Genomic DNA, 20,836 nt, shown 5'->3' on the forward strand with positions numbered 1-20,836 from the left:
GACGGCATGTGTGACAGAGGGCAGGGACGTCGATAGAGGTTTGCAAAAATGTAGCCCCTATACAAAGCCAGCTTGGCCAGAATTGTCACTAAGTTTTCTAGGAAATGTGAACAGTCTGAGTATCAGAAAACAGAGCACTTCAATGCCCGGGAAGTTCCCAGGACAGTAGCTAAGGATAAATAATAATAAAAGCGATGTCACCAACTGCTTTGGATCTCCAGGAGTAAGATGACGACATGCACCTCTCTCCAGGCAGGAGATTATTTTCACAGCTGGCAGTGTAGATTCTCTTGGGATCTGCAGGGAGATAGGGAGGCTGAGAGCCATCGTGAATCCCTTTTCAGGCTGATTAGAAATTTCTCAAAAGCAATGATGCACCGGGCTTCTGAATGTTTTATGTCCCATCTGTTGTCCCCAACAGACACCAAAGAAACCACAGGCACCAGAGCTTTCCCTGCCCTTTCTGACCTCTGCCTTGTTCTTTCCTGGGCTTAAGTTTCAAGAATCTTTGCTTCTTCTCTTTCGGTTTGTTTATTCCTTGCTCTATTCGCTTATTTTTCTTTATTTAGTCATTTGATTATTTGTGTGTGTGTTATGTATATGTGTGTGTACATGCGTGTGGGTGGGTAGACTCACCCATACATTCATGTGTGGCGGCTAGAGGCTGACATTGGAATCTTTTCCTTTATCTCTAGCTCACTTTTAAAAAAAATAAAAATTCACTCTTTGGTAATTTCACACATGAATACAATGTATCTCTCTTCACCTTTAAAAATTTTTTAAAATTTATTCTTTGGTAATGTCATACATGAATACAATATATTTAGATAATATTCCCCCAAACTGGCCGCGGTGGTGGCGCACGCTTTTAATCCCAGCACTCGGGAAGCAGAGGCAGGCGGATCTTTATGAGTTCGAGGCCAGCCTGGTCTACAGAGCGAGATCCAGGGAAGGCGCAAAGCTACACAGAGAAACCCTGTCTCGGAAAAAAAACAAAAACAAACCCCCCCCCCAAAAAAAATTCCCCCAAATTGATTTCTCCTTCAGTTCTTCCCAGCCCCCCAACCCTTTTCTAACTTCATCTCCTCCTTTTTTTATAAGTCACCGATCCAATTACTGCTGATCATATGCGACCACCGTTTATTTTTATATTATTCATTTTTGTCAATAGACTTGGAGCTCACTGTTTTGGCAAGATTGGCTTACCAGAGATCCCGGGAGACCCACCTCTCTCTGCTCCCCATAGCCCTGGAGCTGTAGCTTTTACAGTTTGTTCTGGGGATACAAACGCAGGTCCTCATGCTTACATATCCGGTGCTTTACCCACTGATCATTCTCCCCAGTCACCATTAAACAAACAAACACTATATACTGTGTGCCTCTCGTCTTGTAGGTACTGATAGCTGTTTAGAGGAGACTGACGGAAAACAGTTAAAACATGTCACAGAGTAAGGCTATGAGTGTGTAATGGGGACTATGGGGGTCCAGCCCCCCCCATAGTCCCCTCCCAGGGTCCAGGAAGAATCTACAACCAGCTGATAGTTTAATCTTTGATGAAAAGAAACGAATCCATGTACACGAAACTCCTTAGTCCATACACTTTATTTATTTATTTTTTTGATTTTTTTTTTTTTTTTGGTTTTTCGAGACAGGGTTTCTCTGTGTAGCTTTGCGCCTTTTCCTGGAACTCACTTGGTAGCCCAGGCTGGCCTCGAACTCACAGAGATCCGCCTGGCTCTGCCTCCTGAGTGCTGGGATTAAAGGCGTGCGCCACCACCGCCCGGCGATTTTCTTAATGAATCAATATTTTAATACTTTTAATGTGCAATATGGCATTCCTGCCATTTTGTGTGTGTGTGGAAAAAAACAGATAATTTTTTTCTCCTTCCAAGTGTCAAAAGAAAATAGGCAATAAAGATAAAAATGCAAATCATAAAATCAACTAGTGTTCTTTTCACAATTCCAAACAAGAAAAAGGTATGCTTGGTTTTGAAGTCTCTATGGACAATATAGTGCAAGACAGTTAGTTGATTTCTCTTTCCCCTCAGTCCCTTCTTCGTTTTGGCTTGAACTCAAAATCTCCTTGCCTCAGCCTCCTGAGTGCTGGGTTTACAGGCGTGCACCACTGCACTGCCCATGGCAAGAGTTCTCAGTTTACAAGTTCTACACAGTCTGCTTCAGGGAATGTCCATTTGATCAATTACTGAATTATATTACACAATTCTACTTTAACTTAGAAACAGAATTTTGTTTAACAGTACCACAGAAGCTAGTCTAGTACTCAGAAATGTCACCACCCCCACATCTGTGACAGTCTGACACAACAAAATTTATGATATACATCATACTTTAGTAGATAAATAGATGAAAGCTAATTAAAAGTCCTCTTAGGAATAAAATATCTCAGCCCTTTGTATCAAATCTGAATCTGGAAGGTAAAGTAAAATAATATCCACTGTTTTCAAGTATACAAACTATGCCCTAGAGTAAAAAATTAAATGTCCTGTAGTTCAAGCCAAGGCTCTGTCGGGGAGGCTGTCAAGGAGGCTGTGTGTTAGCTAGCAGACGGCGCCTCCATGCTGAGGGTCATTCCTGCAGGCTCCTAGTAATGCTGTGTCTTCCCTGGCATCTTCTTTAAAGCAGGGGCAGTGTGGCCCAGACTCACTCGAGGAAGATGATGGAAGGTTGCTTTCACCACTCCTGTCCTCGTCGTGGGATGTCACACTCAGATTCCCAACAGAAACACTTCCCGGGGCAGTTTCTGGAATGGGTAACTCCTGTGCATCCTCAGGGTCCCCCCAATATCCCAGGGCTTTGATGACATCAAGTTTACACATTGATTCAAAAGTCATGGGTCAATGCATATTCTATGAAAAATAGGCTGGCATGGCAGGATTCTGATAACATCCTTTACTTTAAAGTCTTCAATACACACGGCACAATTCTCGGCATCAATATCAATTCCCTTCTCTCCATGCTTTACAGTATGTAGTGGAAGCTGGCCAATAACTTTCTTAGTTTCCTTTCTATGATTCACTGATGAATTCTTGCAGATGACGGGTACCAATTGCTATGCTCGTTTTTACTGGAATTCCTTTTTGCACCAGATCAAAAATTTCTCGTCCTTTTGGGTAGCTAATCATAACGACGACTGCCTTTCCTGTCCCCGCGTGCGACATGGGCTCGGTGGCGTTCCCATAGCGTTCCTGGTTGTACACCACCACCGCCGCTGAGGCGTTCTTCCCCGCCACCGCCAGCACCTTGTCCTTGAAGGGGTAGCCGCCGGGGGCCACCAGGGCGACCCAGGGCGCGCGCCCAGGCTGCCGGGCGCCACGAAGCGCTTGTCGGGCGCCCTGCCTGTCCTCCCGGGGCGAGCTATCGCCGAAGCGGCCGCTCTCGAACACGCTCCATCCACACCGTCATGTTCGACTGCCGGTCCACGTACTCGGTGCTCACCAGGGCCGAGTACCACTCGAGCGCCCCGCCGACCACCCCGGGGCCCGGAGGTGGCGGGCCCGCGGCTCAGGCGCCCATACACTTTGTTCTTCTGAGTCAGTTCTCTCTCTACACAGCTTCTATTCTACTATCACGCCTCCCTCCTTCCTTGCCTGATTTGTTCTCGACATTTATCTGCGGTCCCCTCTAGGTTCTATCTTAATTCCTTCATCTTAGTTCTGCCCCATCTAGGTTCTCATCCATCTAGTTCTTTTCCATATCAGCTCCTCTCCCGTCTCCTCTCTCATCTTGTTCTTCCTCATCTTGTTCTTCCCCATCTGGCTCTTCCTCATCTTCCATCTTGTTCCTTTAGTACTCTCTTCTAGCCCTTCAATTCTTCCCATCTAGTCTGCTCCTTTCCAGTTCTTACCCATTTAGTTCTTCCACTCTCTCTTTTTTTTTCTCTCTCTCCTTCTCTCCATCTCCTTATTCTCTCTAAGTCTCTCAGGAATCCAGTCATAAACCCAAGCAATAACAATCCTCTGGCAGAGCAAGGTCACCAGGCTTGAATTCTATAGGGTCATAAAGGCAGGTAAGAATTTTCCTCAAGCAGTGACCACCAGGCTTTCTTTTACAACCCAAAAGGGGAGTGGTAAAGGAGGAGGTCAACAGAGAGCTAATGATCAGTTAGTATATCAAGAAGGAGATCTATGTGCTCAGTCTACATTCCTAGAAGTGGTTAGGTAAGAAGTTAGAGGTCGGGCTGGAAAGATGCTCAGTGGTTAAGAGCACTGACTGCTCTTCCAGAGGACCTAGGTTCAAGTCCCAGCACCCACATGGCAGCTCACAACTGTCTGTAACTCAAGATCTGATATCCTCACACAGACATACATGCAGCAAAACACCAATGCAAATAAAATAAAATAAATAAATTACATATAAAAAAAGAAGCTAGAGGTCTATTAGTAGGGTTGTATAAGAAAGGAGGGTCTCACCCTAAATTGCACAAGAAATGAAGTTATCTGCCTGACCTAGGAGATAGGTGTTGTTTCATTTGGCCTTGAATGTTTGATAGGTATTTTAGATAAATACACTGTTAGGAGTTCTTGGAAGCACGCATAGCATTACAAGAAAATCACTGTAGGAACCAGCTAATATGTATATACAAAAGCTAAAATATCACCAAGACTTTTTAAGCCATGGCTTGACCTTCAGAAAAGTCCTTGACTTTTCCAAGTCGTAGCTTTTGTGATAGTAGCTGGATTCCATTACATTTTCCTGTGGCTTGCAGCAAGTGTGTGTTCACTGGGCAGAATCTGGAAAGTGTCTATTGACTAGAAAGGTTTGCAGTGGGTCCTAGGATTTACTGCACAGGACACAGTGGGAAAAGCTCCAGGAAGAGAGATAGTATGTACCCACAGGTGGGAACCAGTGAGGGGACACTTGGAAATTTAGAAGTAGTCAACAGAGCTGGGGCAGACGGCACCCATGGAGCTGCAGGAGCAAGCACGGGCGATGTTGATGCAATCATTGGCTTGTCCATAAAGACTCTTCTTGCTTGGTTGAATTTTGTCATTTAGTTATCAGAAAGCCACTGGAGATTGTGAACAAGGAATTAATGTGATCTGATCTCAGTGAGCAAGGTGAACGGAAGGTGGGGAGTCATAAGAGCAAATGAAGCCCGTCTAATGATCCAGATGGGCGAATCATGACGTCCACTGTAACTCAGGGAGTGGCAAAGAGGATGGAGGGAAGGGGTGCAATTGAAAAGTGGTTTAGAACGCTGACAACGGGCCTGTGTGATGGCTCAGAGTTCAGATATTCAGGACTCACCTACAAACCAGTGGGCCAGTCTGTAATCCCAGTGCCCAAGAGGCAAAGGCAGGGATCTGCAGAGCAAGGGGGCTAGTTGGACTAGCTGAATTTGTGAGCTCCGGGCTTAGCAAGAGACCCTGCCTCCACACACAAAGCAGAGAGAGGAAGGCACAGTATCACATCAGATACTGTGACGTATTATAACCTGGAGCATCTCCACATTTATTATAAATGTTAAACGTTTGACAAACATTTGGCTAATCGACTCAGTGTTCTAACTTCTCGTGGAAGCCAGACTGAAGAAGAGCTAGCAGGCGGAAGGAAAATGGGGCTAGGAACTAACTCACATAATCCCATGCAAAGAAAGCCCGTTCGTTTTAAGAAAGTAACCCCTCCTCTTACAGGGGAAGAGATGATGCAGAAGAAAGAAATTCCGGGGTTATTCATTATGGATACTTAATGATTCGAAGCCTTCACATAAATGTGCAGGTATCAGGATTCTCTTGGAAACTAAAAAGCAGAAAAGCTGACAACTTGAGATCTGTGGTCAAAATAGCAATGGCCGTTGGCACTAACAGCAGCTGTCCCGTCTCAGACGCACCTCAGGACCCGGCAGCCCCACTGATCACCCTTCCTTGTCCCCACAGTCTGTCCTGCCCACACATCAGCTCCTCCCCTGCACTTCCCACGCCGCAGTCAGACCACTGTTTCTGCAACTGGAGTCAAGATTATGACATTCTCCACAAAGCCCTGGGTGTCCCAAGGCTGCCTTCCCTGAAACAGGCTCCAGGGCTGTGCGTTACCTCACCTTGCTAGCACTCCTGGCTAATCTGGGGATCACTATCCCTCACTCCACGTCTCCATCATAGAGGGCTCCCCTGAGCCTCTCTAGAACAAATGTTACATCTCATGTAGGCTAGCACATGCACCATCCCCTGGGCTTCTCCCTCACCCCCTGGCCATGACTTAGTGTTCTTACTCAGAGGGACCATGCTGTTCAAAAACAAATTTGGAAGCCGGGCGGTGGTGGCGCACGCCTTTAATCCCAGCACTCGGGAGGCAGAGCCAGGTGGATCTCTGTGAGTTCGAGGCCAGCCTGGACTACCAAGTGAGTTCCAGGAAAGGCGCAAAGCTACACAGAGAAACCCTGTCTCGAAAAACCAAAAAAAAAACAAAAACAAAAAAAAAAAAAAAAAAAAAAACAAAAAAAAAAACCAAAAAAACAAAAAAAAAAAAAAAAAAACCAAATTTGGATTCCTTCCTAATACTAACCATACATATCCTAAGGGCTATTTTCAAAGTCCTCTCTCTCACTGGATTGTATGAACAGTGTCTGTCTTCTCATTGCCCAGTGCATAAGATATATATAGATATAGATATAAAGATATATACACATATATACATATATAAACACACACACACACACACACACACACACACACACACACACACACACACACACAAAACCCTGAACATGTGTTTAAGGAGCAGATGGGGCTGGGGAACTGGCTTAGTGGGTAAAGTATTTAGTTGCGAGCCCCTGTGTTTGGATTCCCAGAACCCACCTAAAACACTGGGCATCAGTGTCCCTTGGTAAACACCCAGGGTGGTGAGGCAGAAGGCAGAGATAGGAGAGCCTCAGAAGGAAGACCCTGGAACACACTGGCCAGCTAGCTCGGCCTGCTTGGCAGAGGTACAAGACAATGAGAGGCCTGATCTTAAATAAAAGGTGAAATGTGCCTGAGAAGAAAAGACACTCAAGGTTGTCCTGTGAATTGTGTACATGCATCTCCACATCTGTGCACACACATGAGTAGTTCTTTAGGGAACCCACATTTCAGCCAGCAAATAACAATTTGGAATACTAGGGCTTTATTTTATTTATTTATTTTTTTTTGAGACAGGGTTTCTCTAAGTAGTCCTGGCCATCCTGGAACTCGCTTTGTAGATCAGGCTAGCCTGGAACTCACAGGTATCTGCCTGACTCTGCCTCCCAAGTGCTGAGATTAAGGGTGTGCACTACTACACCTGGCTTTAATAATGTTTTATGTGATTCTACATTTGTGTTATAAAGCAAAGCACAGCTGTCATGTGATTTAGCATGAGATAAGGCAGTCAAGGCACCTGAGGAGAAGAATCGAAAGAGGTATTCACTCCAGTAGCACTTGTCTCACCCAGTAGTCCTGGCTGGGGAGGGAAGCTTTTGCTAAAGCCCTGAATTTAACCGGAGGGTTCTAGTAAAGGGAGATTAAGATCCCCACTGCCACTGGTCAGTGATGGCGCACGCCTTTAATCCCAGCACTCGGGAGGCAGAGGCAGGTGCATCTCTGTGAGTTTGAGGCCAGGCTGGGCTACAGAGTGAGTTCCAGGACAGGCTCCAAAGCTACACAGAGAAACCCTGTCAAACCCCTCCCCCCCCCCCAAAAAAAAGATCCTCTCTGCTGAACACTCACAGTGCATGGAGCTAAGGGCCACAGAGATCAGTACTGTTAAGGGAGCCTAAGACAGGGAGAGCGGAGGAAGCAGGAGAAACCCCTTCTGCTGAGACTGCGAGTCCAGGAAGCGGAATTTTAGCTCTTGCAATAACAACTCACTCAACAGACTGTACAAAAATGTTGGTTTAGGGAAACAGCGAGAGGCAGTCAGCGCTAGCCACTGAAAGGCAGAAAAGATGTGAGCAAGGAAGAAGAATGTCCAGAGGATGGATGAGGAAGCCCATGTGCTGGGCTGATAGCCTGTAGGAATAGCCAGACTGGGACTTAATTATTCATGGTTTGCTTCTTCCAAGATGCTCAATATTGCTTCCCACAGAAGAAGCACCCCACACATTAGACAGCGTTACGACCCCTGTCCATTTCGGAAAGCCAAGTTGACCTTTACCGTGCTGATAACCCTTCTGCTCTGAGCCAGTGGCATCTTTTTCTCATGCCAGTAACACGGTACCAAAGTTCTTCGAAGCAGGTGTGTGCAAGTAGGCCACACAGTCGGTCAGTCTGTCACTGTCTCTTCTTGCTTGTCTGACGGCTGCTTTCTGGATAGTCTGGCCAAATTTAAACAACAAAATGACGTTGCGCTGTGAACTCAAGATTCATTTATTTTTAGGGTACCCATTTTCATCATGTGCTCTGTATTTACTGTAAAAAAAATTACAAGTATTAGTAATCAATACAAAATGTGTAGAAAAACTGTCTGTGACTCCTTGGGTAAGTCTTCTAGGGGTGGGGTGTAGTTCAGGTGGCAAAGTGCTCACTCAGCATACACAAAGCCCTACCAAAAGGTAGGTGTTAGTAGACATGCTTGTAATCTTAGCACCTGAGAGATGGAGGCAAGAGGTAGGGAATTCAAGGTTATTTTTAACTATATAGTGAGTTCAAGGCCATCTTGGGATACCCTTTCTTTAAAAAAAAAAAAAAGTAGAGAGGTCTTCTAAATATTTTAATAAAATGTCTCACCATATTTTTTCTATAGGAGTGAATATTTGTATTTTTCTTATGTCTTTTACATATTTAACATCTTTTCACATCAGTAAGTGCAGATTGACATCATTTGGGGGCATATTGTCATAAACAAAGATGAGCTACAGTTTAACCATCTCTTGCTGGCCACTTGCTCTTCCCTGTAACACACGCACCCTTGTACACCTATCGGGTTATTTCTTTAAGATTAACTGCTAAAAGTGAAATGGCCGGATTAAAAGATGTAATCATCTTTAAGATTTCGACACGCTATACTAAACCGCTCTCCAGAACTATTGCACCAACTAGACCTCCCTCCAGACGCACAGGGATGGGCCAATTTCTTCATGCCTTCACCAATGTAGACAAGGTATGTCTGTGTCTTGGACTTTATATGTCAGGCACAGATAAAGTAAAATAAAACATGCAGGGAGAGTGAGGATAATAGGGAAGATGGTATTTACAGGCTGGTGAGCTGAGACTGCAGTACACAGGTGCTCTGTACACCCAGATCCATGGTCATCTTAAGTGGATGCCATGTGAGACTTGCGGGGATAGGTTAATTATAAGGGTAGCTTTACAGGGTCACCAGGGATGAACTGAGTAAGCAGGAACAGAGCGAAAGAGTGATTTGGATAAACGCATGAATGTTTGTTGTTTCAAGAACACCATACTGAAGGCGGATGCTGGAAGGGAAGCTGGGCAGGAGACACAGGCTGGCACTGAAGCTGGAAGCCTGTTCTCTCTCATCAAGACGTGCTCTCTGGGCTAAGTCCAGGACTTTTAACTTTACTTGGAAAAGCAGGTGAAGATGACAAGGGGAAACTCCTTCGGGAGGCAGGAGTTGGCATCCAAACCTGTGTGTAGATGCTGATACTGGAGTTGAGACTTTTTTTTTTTTTTCCATTTCTGTTGATTTGGGAAGCCCTGAACCTCTATGTCTGATAGGATAAAGGAGACCACCCAGAGCCCTTCCAGCTTTAAATACCAATTTTCTCATCAAAACAAAACAAAACAACAACAACAAAAAGTCTTTAACTCTTTTCCTTTTTTCTTTCCAGAAAAGGTGGCCATTAAGATTCTGGACAAGACCAAGTTAGACCAGAAAACCCAAAGGCTGCTATCCAGAGAAATTTCCAGCATGGAAAAGTTACACCATCCCAACATCATCCGCCTTTACGAAGTCGTGGAGACCCTGTCCAAACTCCACCTGGTGATGGAGTATGCAGGAGGTGGGGAGCTCTTTGGGAAAATTAGCACTGAGGGGAAGCTTCCTGAACCAGAAAGCAAGCTCATCTTCTCCCAGATCGTGTCCGCCGTGAAGCACATGGTAAGCGTGGGCTCTCGCTCCGCAGGCCTGGGGAACATGGGACTTGGGTTTGTTATCACGTACACATCCCAGAGAAGCTTGGTTTTGCAATAGCAGACAGTTGGCCACTTCTGTAAGCGTCAGAAGTTTGGCTGGGACCAGTGTCCTTGCCTCCAAAGCAACATCCAGGATCTTGGTACACAGCAGGCCCGTGGCTTCTCCAGAAGTTGATGGGAGCCACTCAGAGAAGCCAGATGGACATCCTTCATTTATTGCCCACTCATTGCTCCAAACCCATGTTCTACCTCCCAGACAACTCGTCACCTCTCCTTGGCCCTTCTTTCCTGTACTGACTGCCTTTACACCTCATCTCATACCTCACATTTCAGTCCTATCCACACTTGGTGACCAGCCCAGTGCCGCTCTCCCTTTCTGAAATTTGTCTCAGTCTCAGGCCAGGTAACACCAAGTTTTCTCATCTTCACTGACAGCCACCTGTTCTAACCCTCACCCAGTTCTCGCTGCCTCTGTGTCTCAGGTATTAACACTCAGTTAAATCATCCTTCAGCTCTCCAGCGATTTCTTTATAAAGCTGGATTTTTGTGACACACACTGCTTAACTCATCCAAGAACTGGTCCTTTTGTGGGCTGGCTGGGGCCAGCCATATGCTGGGCACACAGAAGGAACTTGACTTGTGCACTTAACTGCCAGCTATTAAGTAGGAGAGCAGCAGACACTCCAGCAGAGTACAGATGTGGGTCCACAGAAGCCCTGTGTCCTGCCATTTCTCCCTGCAGTCTGGCCTCTGAAAAGAGAAAGGCTGAGCTGCTGTCATAGATTTCACTGAAATTGTTTGTGTGCAAGGACCACGCTGAGCACTGCCCACACAGCGTCCTATATAGTTTTCATAGCAGCCTTATGAGGTAAGTGTCAGCGTCTTAGTTTATGAAGGAATGCTGTTCATTTTACAGGCTGATAGAGGAGACTGTTAATTTGTCCAGCTCTATCTTACAAAGCCTATGTTGTTACCCCAAGGGCTCACTGGGACAAATGGCGTTAAACCTTTACCCAAGCCTTTAAAATTAACTAGGTCAAAGTTCCAAAGACTATTGGCTAAATTTAGAGTGCAGGAGCAGGGCAGGAAGGAACGCGTACTCACAACACATAGTAAGAAATCTGTTGCAAGAAACCTGCCAAATTCAACCTCCTCCTTTTTGCTAAATTACATGAGCCCACCCAAAGGAGTATGGCCAGGAGGTTGGAGCAGGTCCCCAAGACCCCCTGCTCTTGGTCTCAGTCAAGGGAAAACTCAGAAGAACCAGGTAAGACCTCAAAAAGGAAGGCTTGTTATTTGATTGTGTTTCAGAATTGTGCAGTTGCACAAGACCTGGGTCCTTGTCTGGCATGAATTCCAGAGTCTGTGTGGCACAAATTCCCATCCTCACCCCATGGAAGACACAAACCTTTGGTCTACTCATGGGGGTGAAGGCATTGCACTGGGTTAAAGGCTGTGGTAGAGTTTGCTAATGTGATTTAAGTTGTTGGTATTGAATTTCTGTGGCTATGCCGCCAGCATCACCCATTTCTCTGTTGCAGAGACAGCTCTATTTTCTATTTTATCATTTGCCTTAAAAGTGACTGTCCCCCATGTTTTCTCCACAGCATGAAAACCAAATTATTCACAGAGATCTGAAAGCAGAAAATGTATTTTATACCAGTAGCACGTGTGTGAAGGTGGGGGATTTTGGATTCAGCACGGTAAGTAAAAAAGGCGAAATGCTGAACACCTTCTGCGGGTCTCCGCCCTACGCCGCACCTGAACTTTTCCGAGATGAACACTATGTTGGTGTTTATGTGGATATCTGGGCCTTGGGGGTCCTTTTGTACTTCATGGTGACTGGTACAATGCCATTTCGAGCAGAAACCGTGGCCAAACTAAAGAAGAGCATCCTTGAGGGTACCTACAGCATACCCCAGCATGTCTCAGAGCCCTGCCACAGGCTCATCCGAGGGGTCCTTCAGCCCATACCCACAGAGAGGTATGGGATCAGCTACATCATGAACAATGAATGGATGCGTGGGGTGCCCTACCCCACCCCTTTGGAGCCTTTCCAACTGGATCCTAAACATTTGTCAGAAACCAGCACCCTCAAAGAAGAAGAAAATGAGGTGAAGAGCACTTTAGAACATTTGGGGATTACAGATGAGCATATCCGGAATAACCAAGGGAGAGACGCTCGAAGCTCCATCACCGGGGTCTACAGAATCATTTTACATCGAGTGCAAAGGAAAAAGGCTTTGGAAAGTGTGCCAATAATGATCCTACCAGAACCTAAAGAAAGGGACCTAAAGAAAGGGTCCCGTATCTACAGAGGCATAAGACACACATCTAAATTCTGTTCGATTTTATAAATTATATCAGGCAGCTGGTAACTAACCCTGAACAAAGTTTCCGCTTTTAACTTTTCTCGTAGACAACTTGGATGGAAACATTTTTGTAATTTTTAAATAAAATTTAAATTTGAGATATGCATACCACCTCGTCCCCAACCAAAGTCTCTTAGCCTGGATTCTGGCTTGGGAGTTTTGTTTTCTTGTCAGACTTCAGCATTCATTTATTTAACGGAGAAATAATGTAATTAGCACTGTTTCAGGTGCGGAGGAAACAGCCAAGCCAATCCCTTTCACTTGCGTGTCAGAAATTCTAATATGCAACATATACACTTGCTAGCAACTATTTTTGTTTTTAAGAGAAAAATGACAAAGAGTGGGAGATGCCATGCAGACTCCTCACAGGACTGTCTCATTTTAGAAGCACGCCACTTTGGGGTGGAGCTTTAAGGAGGGCCATTTGAGTGAATGACAGACAGCGTGAGAGCTGAAGGAGTAGCCGCAGTGACTTGAAAAGGGCAAAGATTGTGCCCAATAGCCAGGAATATAAATTAGATCCCTCCAAACAGAACCGATGATGAAGGCTTTTTCATGTAGTTTATTTGGAAGGGGACCTGACAGCAGAGTCATGAGGGACAGAAGTGCAGTAATAGCTAACACAAAGACGTTACCAAAGTTGGCCAGTAGTTGAGGTGACTGCGGTTCACTCCCAAGGACCTTGAGAAGCATTGTGTGCATCATATCTCAAGGGTCTGCCCAAGGTATGGAAGGGGAAAGATGGATCAGCCGTCATTCACCTTTGGGCAAGGGTGGTCAGTGGCGTCACCTGCCCTCCACGTTTCCAGATAATGCTGTGTGAGTACCAAGCGGTTTCTTTGTACGTCTCAGGCCTCTGCACCACAGAAGCATAAGAGCAGGAAGGAAAAGGTCACAGCATTGGCGTGAGGCAGCGGACTGCCAAACACAATCGGTATGAACCTTTTCATCTTGCATGGGAATGGTTACTGCATCAGTGGCTGGAGGAAGCAGCATGGCAGGGAGGGCCTGAAGTGGTGCACAGACGCTAAGACGCTAACACAGCCTATCTGGATGCCCTGCTTCACGCGAATCCCTCTGTTAAATACAGTCTTTGGAGTGGGTGGTAGCTGGAGGACTCAACACAGCAGGTTATTAGAGCTTTAACGATGACTCTCAAACTCCAACCAGCAGGATTACTTATTTTGTTTGCCCAGACCAGCAGCTTCCACCTCCAGGCCTTTAGATTCAGTGGATCCTGGGGTGGGCAAGAGCTTTAACAATCAGTGACTTGAAAGTTCGGTGTTCTTTCCAACAACCTAGGCTGAAGTAGATGAACGTTTGGGTTGCCAAGGGACAAGGAGGATGTTTTCATGAGGAGCCCCAATAAGGGCGCCTGTGAACTAGAATCTATGACTAGCATAGCCTGTAGTTAGTCCTTGACACGGCGTTAAGAGATTTGAACCACGTTCCAGGTGATGCTGATGCTGTTAGTTAGGGGCCAAGTCTGGAGGCTCTAACTGGGCTCTTAACTCCTTCCACCAGCTACCCTGACTTTTCCTCACATTTGACCAGCATTTCAACTGGTTTATGCCATGAAAGGATTCGAGTCCTCACTTGCCTTATCCTTGGTAGACCATAATAGCTGTCATTGCCTGCTCACAATACCATCATTGGCTCCAAGAGTAATACACCAGCGTCTTTTGGGCTCCCAATGCCTTCTTTAGCTCCTTATAATACTTTAGAGTCAATTATCCTCATCAATATAACAATTCCATTTTTATCCTGCTTGCCCACTGGTGTGGGTAGCCTAAATGACCCTTATTGGGGTTCCTAGTGAAAACATCCTCCTTGCTCCCTGGGAACCCAAACTGCTCATCTCCTTCAGACTAGGTTGTTGGAAGGAATACAAAACCTTTAAGTCACTGATTGTGAAATGAGTCTCTTCCTTCCAGCCTCTGGTTCCCACACCTGTGAATTTGAACAGCAAGGGACATATAAGCCATTATTAAAGCAGTACACCAACCCTTCAGGTTACTAATAGATCTGGGCCTTAGGCCACTCAGGTTCTGTTTGCAGCTTTGAGGGCTAGGGTAGTGCAAGAGGACTCTGTAGTCCTTGACACAGTGTTATCAGATATGACAACGACTCAAGTATGCTCCAGGACAGCGGTTCTCAACTTGTGGGTTGTGACTCCTTTGAGGGGGTCCAATGACCCTTTCACGGGGGTTGCTTGCCTAGCACCATCAGAAAACACAGATATTTACATTATGATTCATAACAGTAGCAAAATTACAATTGTGAAAATGTTATGGTTGGGGATCCCCCACAGCAGGAGGAACTGTATTAAAGGGTCCCAGCATTAGGAAGGGTGAGAACCACTGCTCTAGGATCTAGCATGAGTGTTTGGATGACACACTGCGGGCAGGAAATGCACACCCATAGACTGAGCAGGTATCATTTCCAATGAGGATGAATTGCTGCTATGCGCATTCTAGTTGATGACTGTGGATCTGGCTAATGTCCAGATCACAACTTGGTGGCCCTGCTTGCTTGCCACCCAGTGCATTTTGGATGGCTTTCGTGAAGGCATCATCCTTGGGATGTTTGTTCAGTCTTGCATGAATGAATCCAAACATTCACATCTCCAGGAGTTTCTCAGAATTTCAATACTGTTCTAGGGTGGTTCCACCACGGCCACCTCATTTACCATTTGTCACAGTCAGAGTCCAAACTTCATAGCCATGTTGCAGAATACTAAGACCAGCTTAGATGCCCCCTCTGAAAGTCCTAGGTAAATGTTCTCATGATAAACTCTCCTATAGCCCATCTTATAGTCCCCCCGCTCCACCTTTCATGATACACTTAAGATCCGCTTGCATATTTTGCCCAAATTGACAGTATGTACTAGCCAGCTTCCGCAGTCCTGCCAGTGTCTACCGTTTCCACATAGACAAGTGTTGTATTTCTCCACTTTGGCTGTGTTGAGACTTGGCTCTTGGTCTGGCAAACAATTGGAAACATCAGGACAGGATCTGGAAGCCAAGTGTCATTACACAGGCATCTGTCTCGGAAGTCCTGGCAGCGCCTCTGGACAAGGAGCTGTCCTTGCCCACCAGAGGAAACCAGTTTTGCAGCCTCTCCACCCTCACCTACTGCCCCCCCCCCTTTGCTTGAAGATCCGTCCCTCTGCCTTCCTCTCAAACCCTAACTTTCATAAAGGAGAACGTTGACAACTCAGCATTCTCCAACCCTCAGATGTTGGAGTTCCCCTTATGTGTGCTTTTAAAGACGTCCGACTTTTAGTATGCCTTTAATTGACGGGTGACTGACTTGGGGCTATCATTTTGTTGTTTCCCAGGCTTCCTAAGTAGGTAGTAAAAGCTGGTCAAACTCAGTGTTTATCTTGGGCCCCCATCTTGTTCAGGTAACCACAGGATCCAATGCTTTGTCCTCCTCCTCCACCCACAGATGACAAGCCTTAGTAGTGATGGTTGATCCTACGTGTCACATGTTTCCATAACCCTGCTTGCCACCACCACATTCATGTCCTCCGTGTTTCAACAATCCCTTTGCCTGGGAGATTCTAGCCAGCCTCTTACTTCTCATGGAAAAGTGTGTGGGGACAAGGTGATGCCACAGGAATCCACAAGCCTCGGTGTTGGTGAAGAGTGCTTGTTCCTGATAAAAGAACTAGCACCCAGCTTTAGGAAAAAGCCTGATGATTTTATTTGTAATCCTCTTCGTCAAATTGATGCCTTAACAAATAATTATGCACAAAGAATCTCAGGTCAACTAACGCTTCCTGCAATCAATTAAGGACAAAACAAAACAGAAAAACAGAGGAACCTTAAACCTAAGAGCAGCCCTTCAAAAGTCTGAAAGAAATTTATTTTGACATTAAGATCAAATGATTTCTGCTGGCACAGTGGTACATGCCTGTAATCCCAGCACTTAGGAGGTGGGCCAGGGGAATCAGGAGTTCAAAGCTAGCTTACATGAAAAGAAACTTACTGTCTCGAAGAAAACAAAAATAAAATACTTAAAAATGAAAGATCCTGCTACCATCTTTGCTACACCAACTTCTGTCTCTATTTTCAGAAGACTCCCAAGTAGCAGACAAAAGATGGACTTCCAGTTAGGTCACAGGAGGATCACAAGTAACTTTTCCTATCTAGTGTGAAGCCCAAACTTGAGTGTTTGTAAAATTAAAAATCCAGAAACAACTCCCTCAAAAAACAACAAAGCAGATTCCCCACAGGACACGAGAGGTATAGTTCTTAGGCTCCTAGACTATGCAAGAAAAGTGACCTGAGAACACTGGATTCTAATGCAGAGTGCTAGGACACTGGGCCAGAAAATAAAACAAAGTATTAATATTTACTGAATCTAGATCCAAACTGATAACCTGAGCTGTTCCGCACTCGAAAATAATCAGCTGTGTTTCCTAATTCGGAGAGTCCTAGAAGGGGCGATAAGACTACACATGGGATACACTGTATTTCTGGCATGCGCAGAGTGCATTGCTTACACCAGGTTGGGAAATGTTTGAAGAATAAGCAAATGAGTGATGACGAACTTAAAGCGCACATTTAAAAATAGCTTTTTGCTGACTCCATGCCCCAAATGTTGGTTCAAAGAAGAAAAGAACACACAAATATCTGAAATATTGTCTAAAACTTTATTTCAAAGTTATCCATCTCGCTGAGTAAGGTGTGTGGTTAATGCTCCGTGCCAAAATCGCCAGGCTTGCCCATTGCCGGCAATGGACTCTGAGAAAACCCACTTCTTGGCACCCAAACATTAAATTACTCTTTTCCAAACATACAGAACTCTCAACACTCGCAAAAGAATTACATGCACCATTTCCCCACCATTCTTTAAATCTGAACTTACATTATTCTTCTATAGCAGTGGATGTTAAAATGAAATCATTTTAACCAATTAAAACTGTACAAATCAAAATCCTACTGGTTAATAGTGACAAGAATATTTTACAAATGCTACATTACATATTACTTTGCAATCTGAAACATCACACATTTATGTGTTTATTTTAGATAACTGAAACTTCACAGAATCGAACAGCAAATAAAGTTAAAAAAAATTTAGTTCTGTACATTAGTTCCAACTATCTCTATTTTACAGTCTATGAGGCTCATGTCATTGTTCAGCACCAAAATCACCCAGAGAACTTTCTAATGAATTTTCTTATTCATCTCTTGTGGTAGTTTTTTGTTGTTTTAAAAGTGAAAGTTAAGGAAAAAAATGTTGTGAGTTCTACTTCTAGATCTTGAAGAGAATATTCCTTTTGGCTGGTCAGACTATGTGAAATTTTCACTATGTGAAAATGTGGGTTATATTTTCTTATTTTCATTGGACAGATAAAAAAACAAACAAAACACAGAAATACACAAACCACACAGAAAAAAATGTGTCCGGTGAACTTAAGCTGTCAGCCTATAAACTGGACCTGTAACACTGTGACCTAATAATGCCCTGCCCCATCCCTCTTACTGGACATCTGATCCTTGCCAGTAGGGGCTTAGGACTGCAGCAAGCTCCCTCACACCAGCCACCAGGGACTGGCTGGAACCAGTTCCCCAGCTGTGTCCACAGCGCCCAGGTGAACCTGGGCTGTGGCAGAGGCCTGCTCAGAGCCAGCATCCTTTTGCTCACGTGATCACGGCTAACCTTTCTCACTGATGCTTCCTCCAGATCCTAGGACTTGTCTCTCTTCAGGATTTACAAGTCTTTTCGAAAAAGATAGTATTCGCCTTGCAATTTTTCAAGCAGGGTTTGTGCGTAACATTTAAATTCCACAATCCCCAACCTAGAAAAGTTTTTCAAAAGCTACAGGTACTTTTATTTGTTAAAGTATAAAATTCTTACACATAAAAAAAAAACAAAAAACACCCAATTTTTCAAATTGGACACTAGTACCTCCGCTCGTCGACAGAAGCACTCAGTTCATGCCATGTTTGAAAACTCAACTGCATGCATATAAACGTCCAGAGAGGTATAAAGTTTACAGAGCCTTTAACATCATTGCAGTACATTCACCACTGGCCAGACCACAACAGGAAGCGTGTTAGCAAGTTCAGCAAAGACTTCTCCAAGAACACAACAGTTTTCTAGGCTCTGTGTCAGTTACATGACATTTTAAGCAACATGTAATCTTTAAAATTGTCCCCAGACATCCAATTCTCCAACTGTTCCCATTCCCCAGCCCAGCCCAAAGCCACTGTGAGGCCTTACACCCCACAAAGCTCTTAGTGTTCCCCGTTAGTAATGACAGCTGATTCCGATTCTGTTGCTGTTGCAGGGAGTCTTGGCACTTTCTTAGCAGGGCTTGGGATATGCTAAAACGAAAAGAAAACAGTTGTTGGCTTTTACAATTTTTTCACTAAGACTCATAGGACTAATTAAAGTACCTACAGAGAACCTAGTAAAGGACAAATTCAGAGAGGCTGACACATTCTATAAAGCTTTCCAAGGAGAAAGCTAAATACCCTGTCTAGACCTTAAAGTGAGATGTTCGTGCAATTACTCATACAGTGAAGGAAGAGGGCCTCCCAAAACTTCGGCTGTTAGAACTCAGACACTACTAACTTGATGTACCACCTGCTTGGTTTAACGGCAAGATTATACACTCAGCAGAGCTACAATGAACAGGGGAAATTAGTAATTCCGAAGTTCAAGTTCTTGGTTTGAACCTGGCTTTAGCGCTTACTTCTAGAATCCTGAGTATTTAGACTTCTTGGGGCCTCACTTTGGAGTTAGGACCGTTTGTAATCTCAAAGAGGTTAGTATAAGGTTTGTGAGGATTATAAAAGGAAATGTAAGTGAAGTGCCTAGCACATAACCGGAATTCAAATCACAGCTGTCACTTCTGAAAATCTCAGAGAAATGAGGGGCTCAGCATCTTCCTCCTCCACAATGCTCACCAGCCCATAAGACACAAATGAGCCTTCTCTCCAAACCAAACTTCCCATCAGTCCTAGTACTTAATAAATCTAGTACTCATCATGTGCCTCCACAGCTGGAAATGGCACAGCTGGCCTCTGAGCCTAGAGCCCTTGCTTGGAATCACTCTGCTTTACTGACATTTCTTTAAGTTGCTCTATCTGTTAGGGCGCTGAAACCCAGATTGAGAGCGTCTCCTATCCTGCCAGAGAGGAGGACCAAGCCAGTGAGGTTACCGACCTCCGTTGCTGTGCTCGAATGCACCAGTCCCACTCCTTCATCCAAACTGTGGCCGTTAGAGGAGGGGCGCCGAGCGTAAGTCCGTCTGTGCTTCTCATCCACTCTGACTAGGTACCACGTTCCTTCAAAGAGCGAATCTATTGAACACTGGGGAATATAGTTGGCTGAAAGGAAAGCAGGATACCAAAAATTACTCACGACAGGACCCGTCTGGAAACAAACTAAACAGAATTTTCCCGTTTCTCTACAATTTTTCCCGACATCCCATTAGTACTGCTCCGAGCTGGACAGACTGTCTGTTTAACATGATTGCAGGTCTCCAACACAGTAGTTTACCTAAGTGATGTGTGTCCTCTCTGAGCTTCATGTTCTCAGCAAAGACATCTGGTGCCACACAAGTTCTTGAGTCGAGCCTTGATTTAAGATCACATAAACTTGCTGTGATTTTGTCAAGAGCAGACCCTAAAAGAGCAAGTAAGTTTAACATTAGATGACAGAGAATAGCATGTCTCAAAGAAACTTAATAAAATGTTGCCAAATGCAAATAACTTCTTGTCTCTTTTAAAAACTACTGGCTATTGTCTAGCTAAAATACAGATGGTATCTTCTTGACACAGGTTCCTTCCACCTCCGACCAGACATTATTTAGCACCAGCTAGTCCACAAGTTACATAACACAGGGTTTGAAACTATAAATAACTTTTCTATAGCCAATAATCCTCAGTGTAATTTTCAATGATGCTAAGTTTCCCCTCAATATTTCTGTTCCTTCTTTCTCAAGGAAAGCACAAATATTTGCTTCAATACAGTCAAAACCACAGGGAAACCATTTGGTCTGTTCGCTCTGAAGGCAGACTGGTAGGGTGGAGAGTATAATCTATGTGGATTATATGAAGGTATGAAATTGAGAATGGAATGATCGACCAGAGTGGCTAATGTGCTCATCGGAGGAGGCTGCTGAGGCAACCTCCCCACAGCGGGCTGGCAATGTGCTCTTGCTGAGACCCAGCACTGACCTGGTGTGGCATCTTGTGTGACTTTAAGAGAGTACAGGGTGGCAGCCAAGCCAGACCCATAGGAGAACACTCCGATCCTCTTCCCTGCCAACTGCTGAGGGGAGTACCTGCGTAAGGGAAAAAGGGCAAACTTAACAGATACAATCTCCACCTTGTCAGGAGCCACACGAGCAGTCCAGAGCTAAAGACAAGA

At 44.8% G+C, this 20,836-nt stretch overlaps 2 protein-coding genes and 1 pseudogene across 8 annotated transcripts in view; 1 reads left to right on the top strand and 2 right to left on the bottom strand.

The window, feature by feature from the left end:
* The window catches only part of Nim1k (NIM1 serine/threonine protein kinase), a 46,613-nt gene extending 34,115 nt beyond the window's left edge, over positions 1-12,498 (top strand). Inside the window, exons 3-4 of the mRNA XM_059276321.1 lie at positions 9,767-10,035; positions 11,678-12,498. Of these exons, the coding sequence (XP_059132304.1) occupies positions 9,767-10,035; positions 11,678-12,427 (1,019 nt within the window). The 3' untranslated portion in view covers positions 12,428-12,498. The remainder of the gene's footprint in view (positions 1-9,766; positions 10,036-11,677) is intronic.
* On the bottom strand, positions 1,854-3,869 carry LOC131921972 (E3 ubiquitin-protein ligase RNF149-like; annotated as a pseudogene).
* Positions 12,499-18,551: 6,053 nt separating the features above from the next.
* Positions 18,552-20,836, bottom strand: part of Hmgcs1 (3-hydroxy-3-methylglutaryl-CoA synthase 1) — a 33,424-nt gene continuing 31,139 nt past the window's right edge. For all 7 annotated transcript variants that reach the window (XM_059276656.1, XM_059276657.1, XM_059276658.1 and 4 more), the window contains 4 exons: positions 20,644-20,750; positions 19,964-20,089; positions 19,628-19,791; positions 18,552-18,783 (listed from right to left, as the gene is read on the bottom strand). In XM_059276656.1, coding sequence (XP_059132639.1) covers positions 18,694-18,783; positions 19,628-19,791; positions 19,964-20,089; positions 20,644-20,750 — 487 coding nt within the window. In that variant the 3' untranslated portion in view covers positions 18,552-18,693. The remainder of the gene's footprint in view (positions 18,784-19,627; positions 19,792-19,963; positions 20,090-20,643; positions 20,751-20,836) is intronic.

Source organism: Peromyscus eremicus, chromosome 11, assembly GCF_949786415.1.
Source record: "Peromyscus eremicus chromosome 11, PerEre_H2_v1, whole genome shotgun sequence".
NCBI lineage: Eukaryota > Metazoa > Chordata > Mammalia > Rodentia > Cricetidae > Peromyscus > Peromyscus eremicus.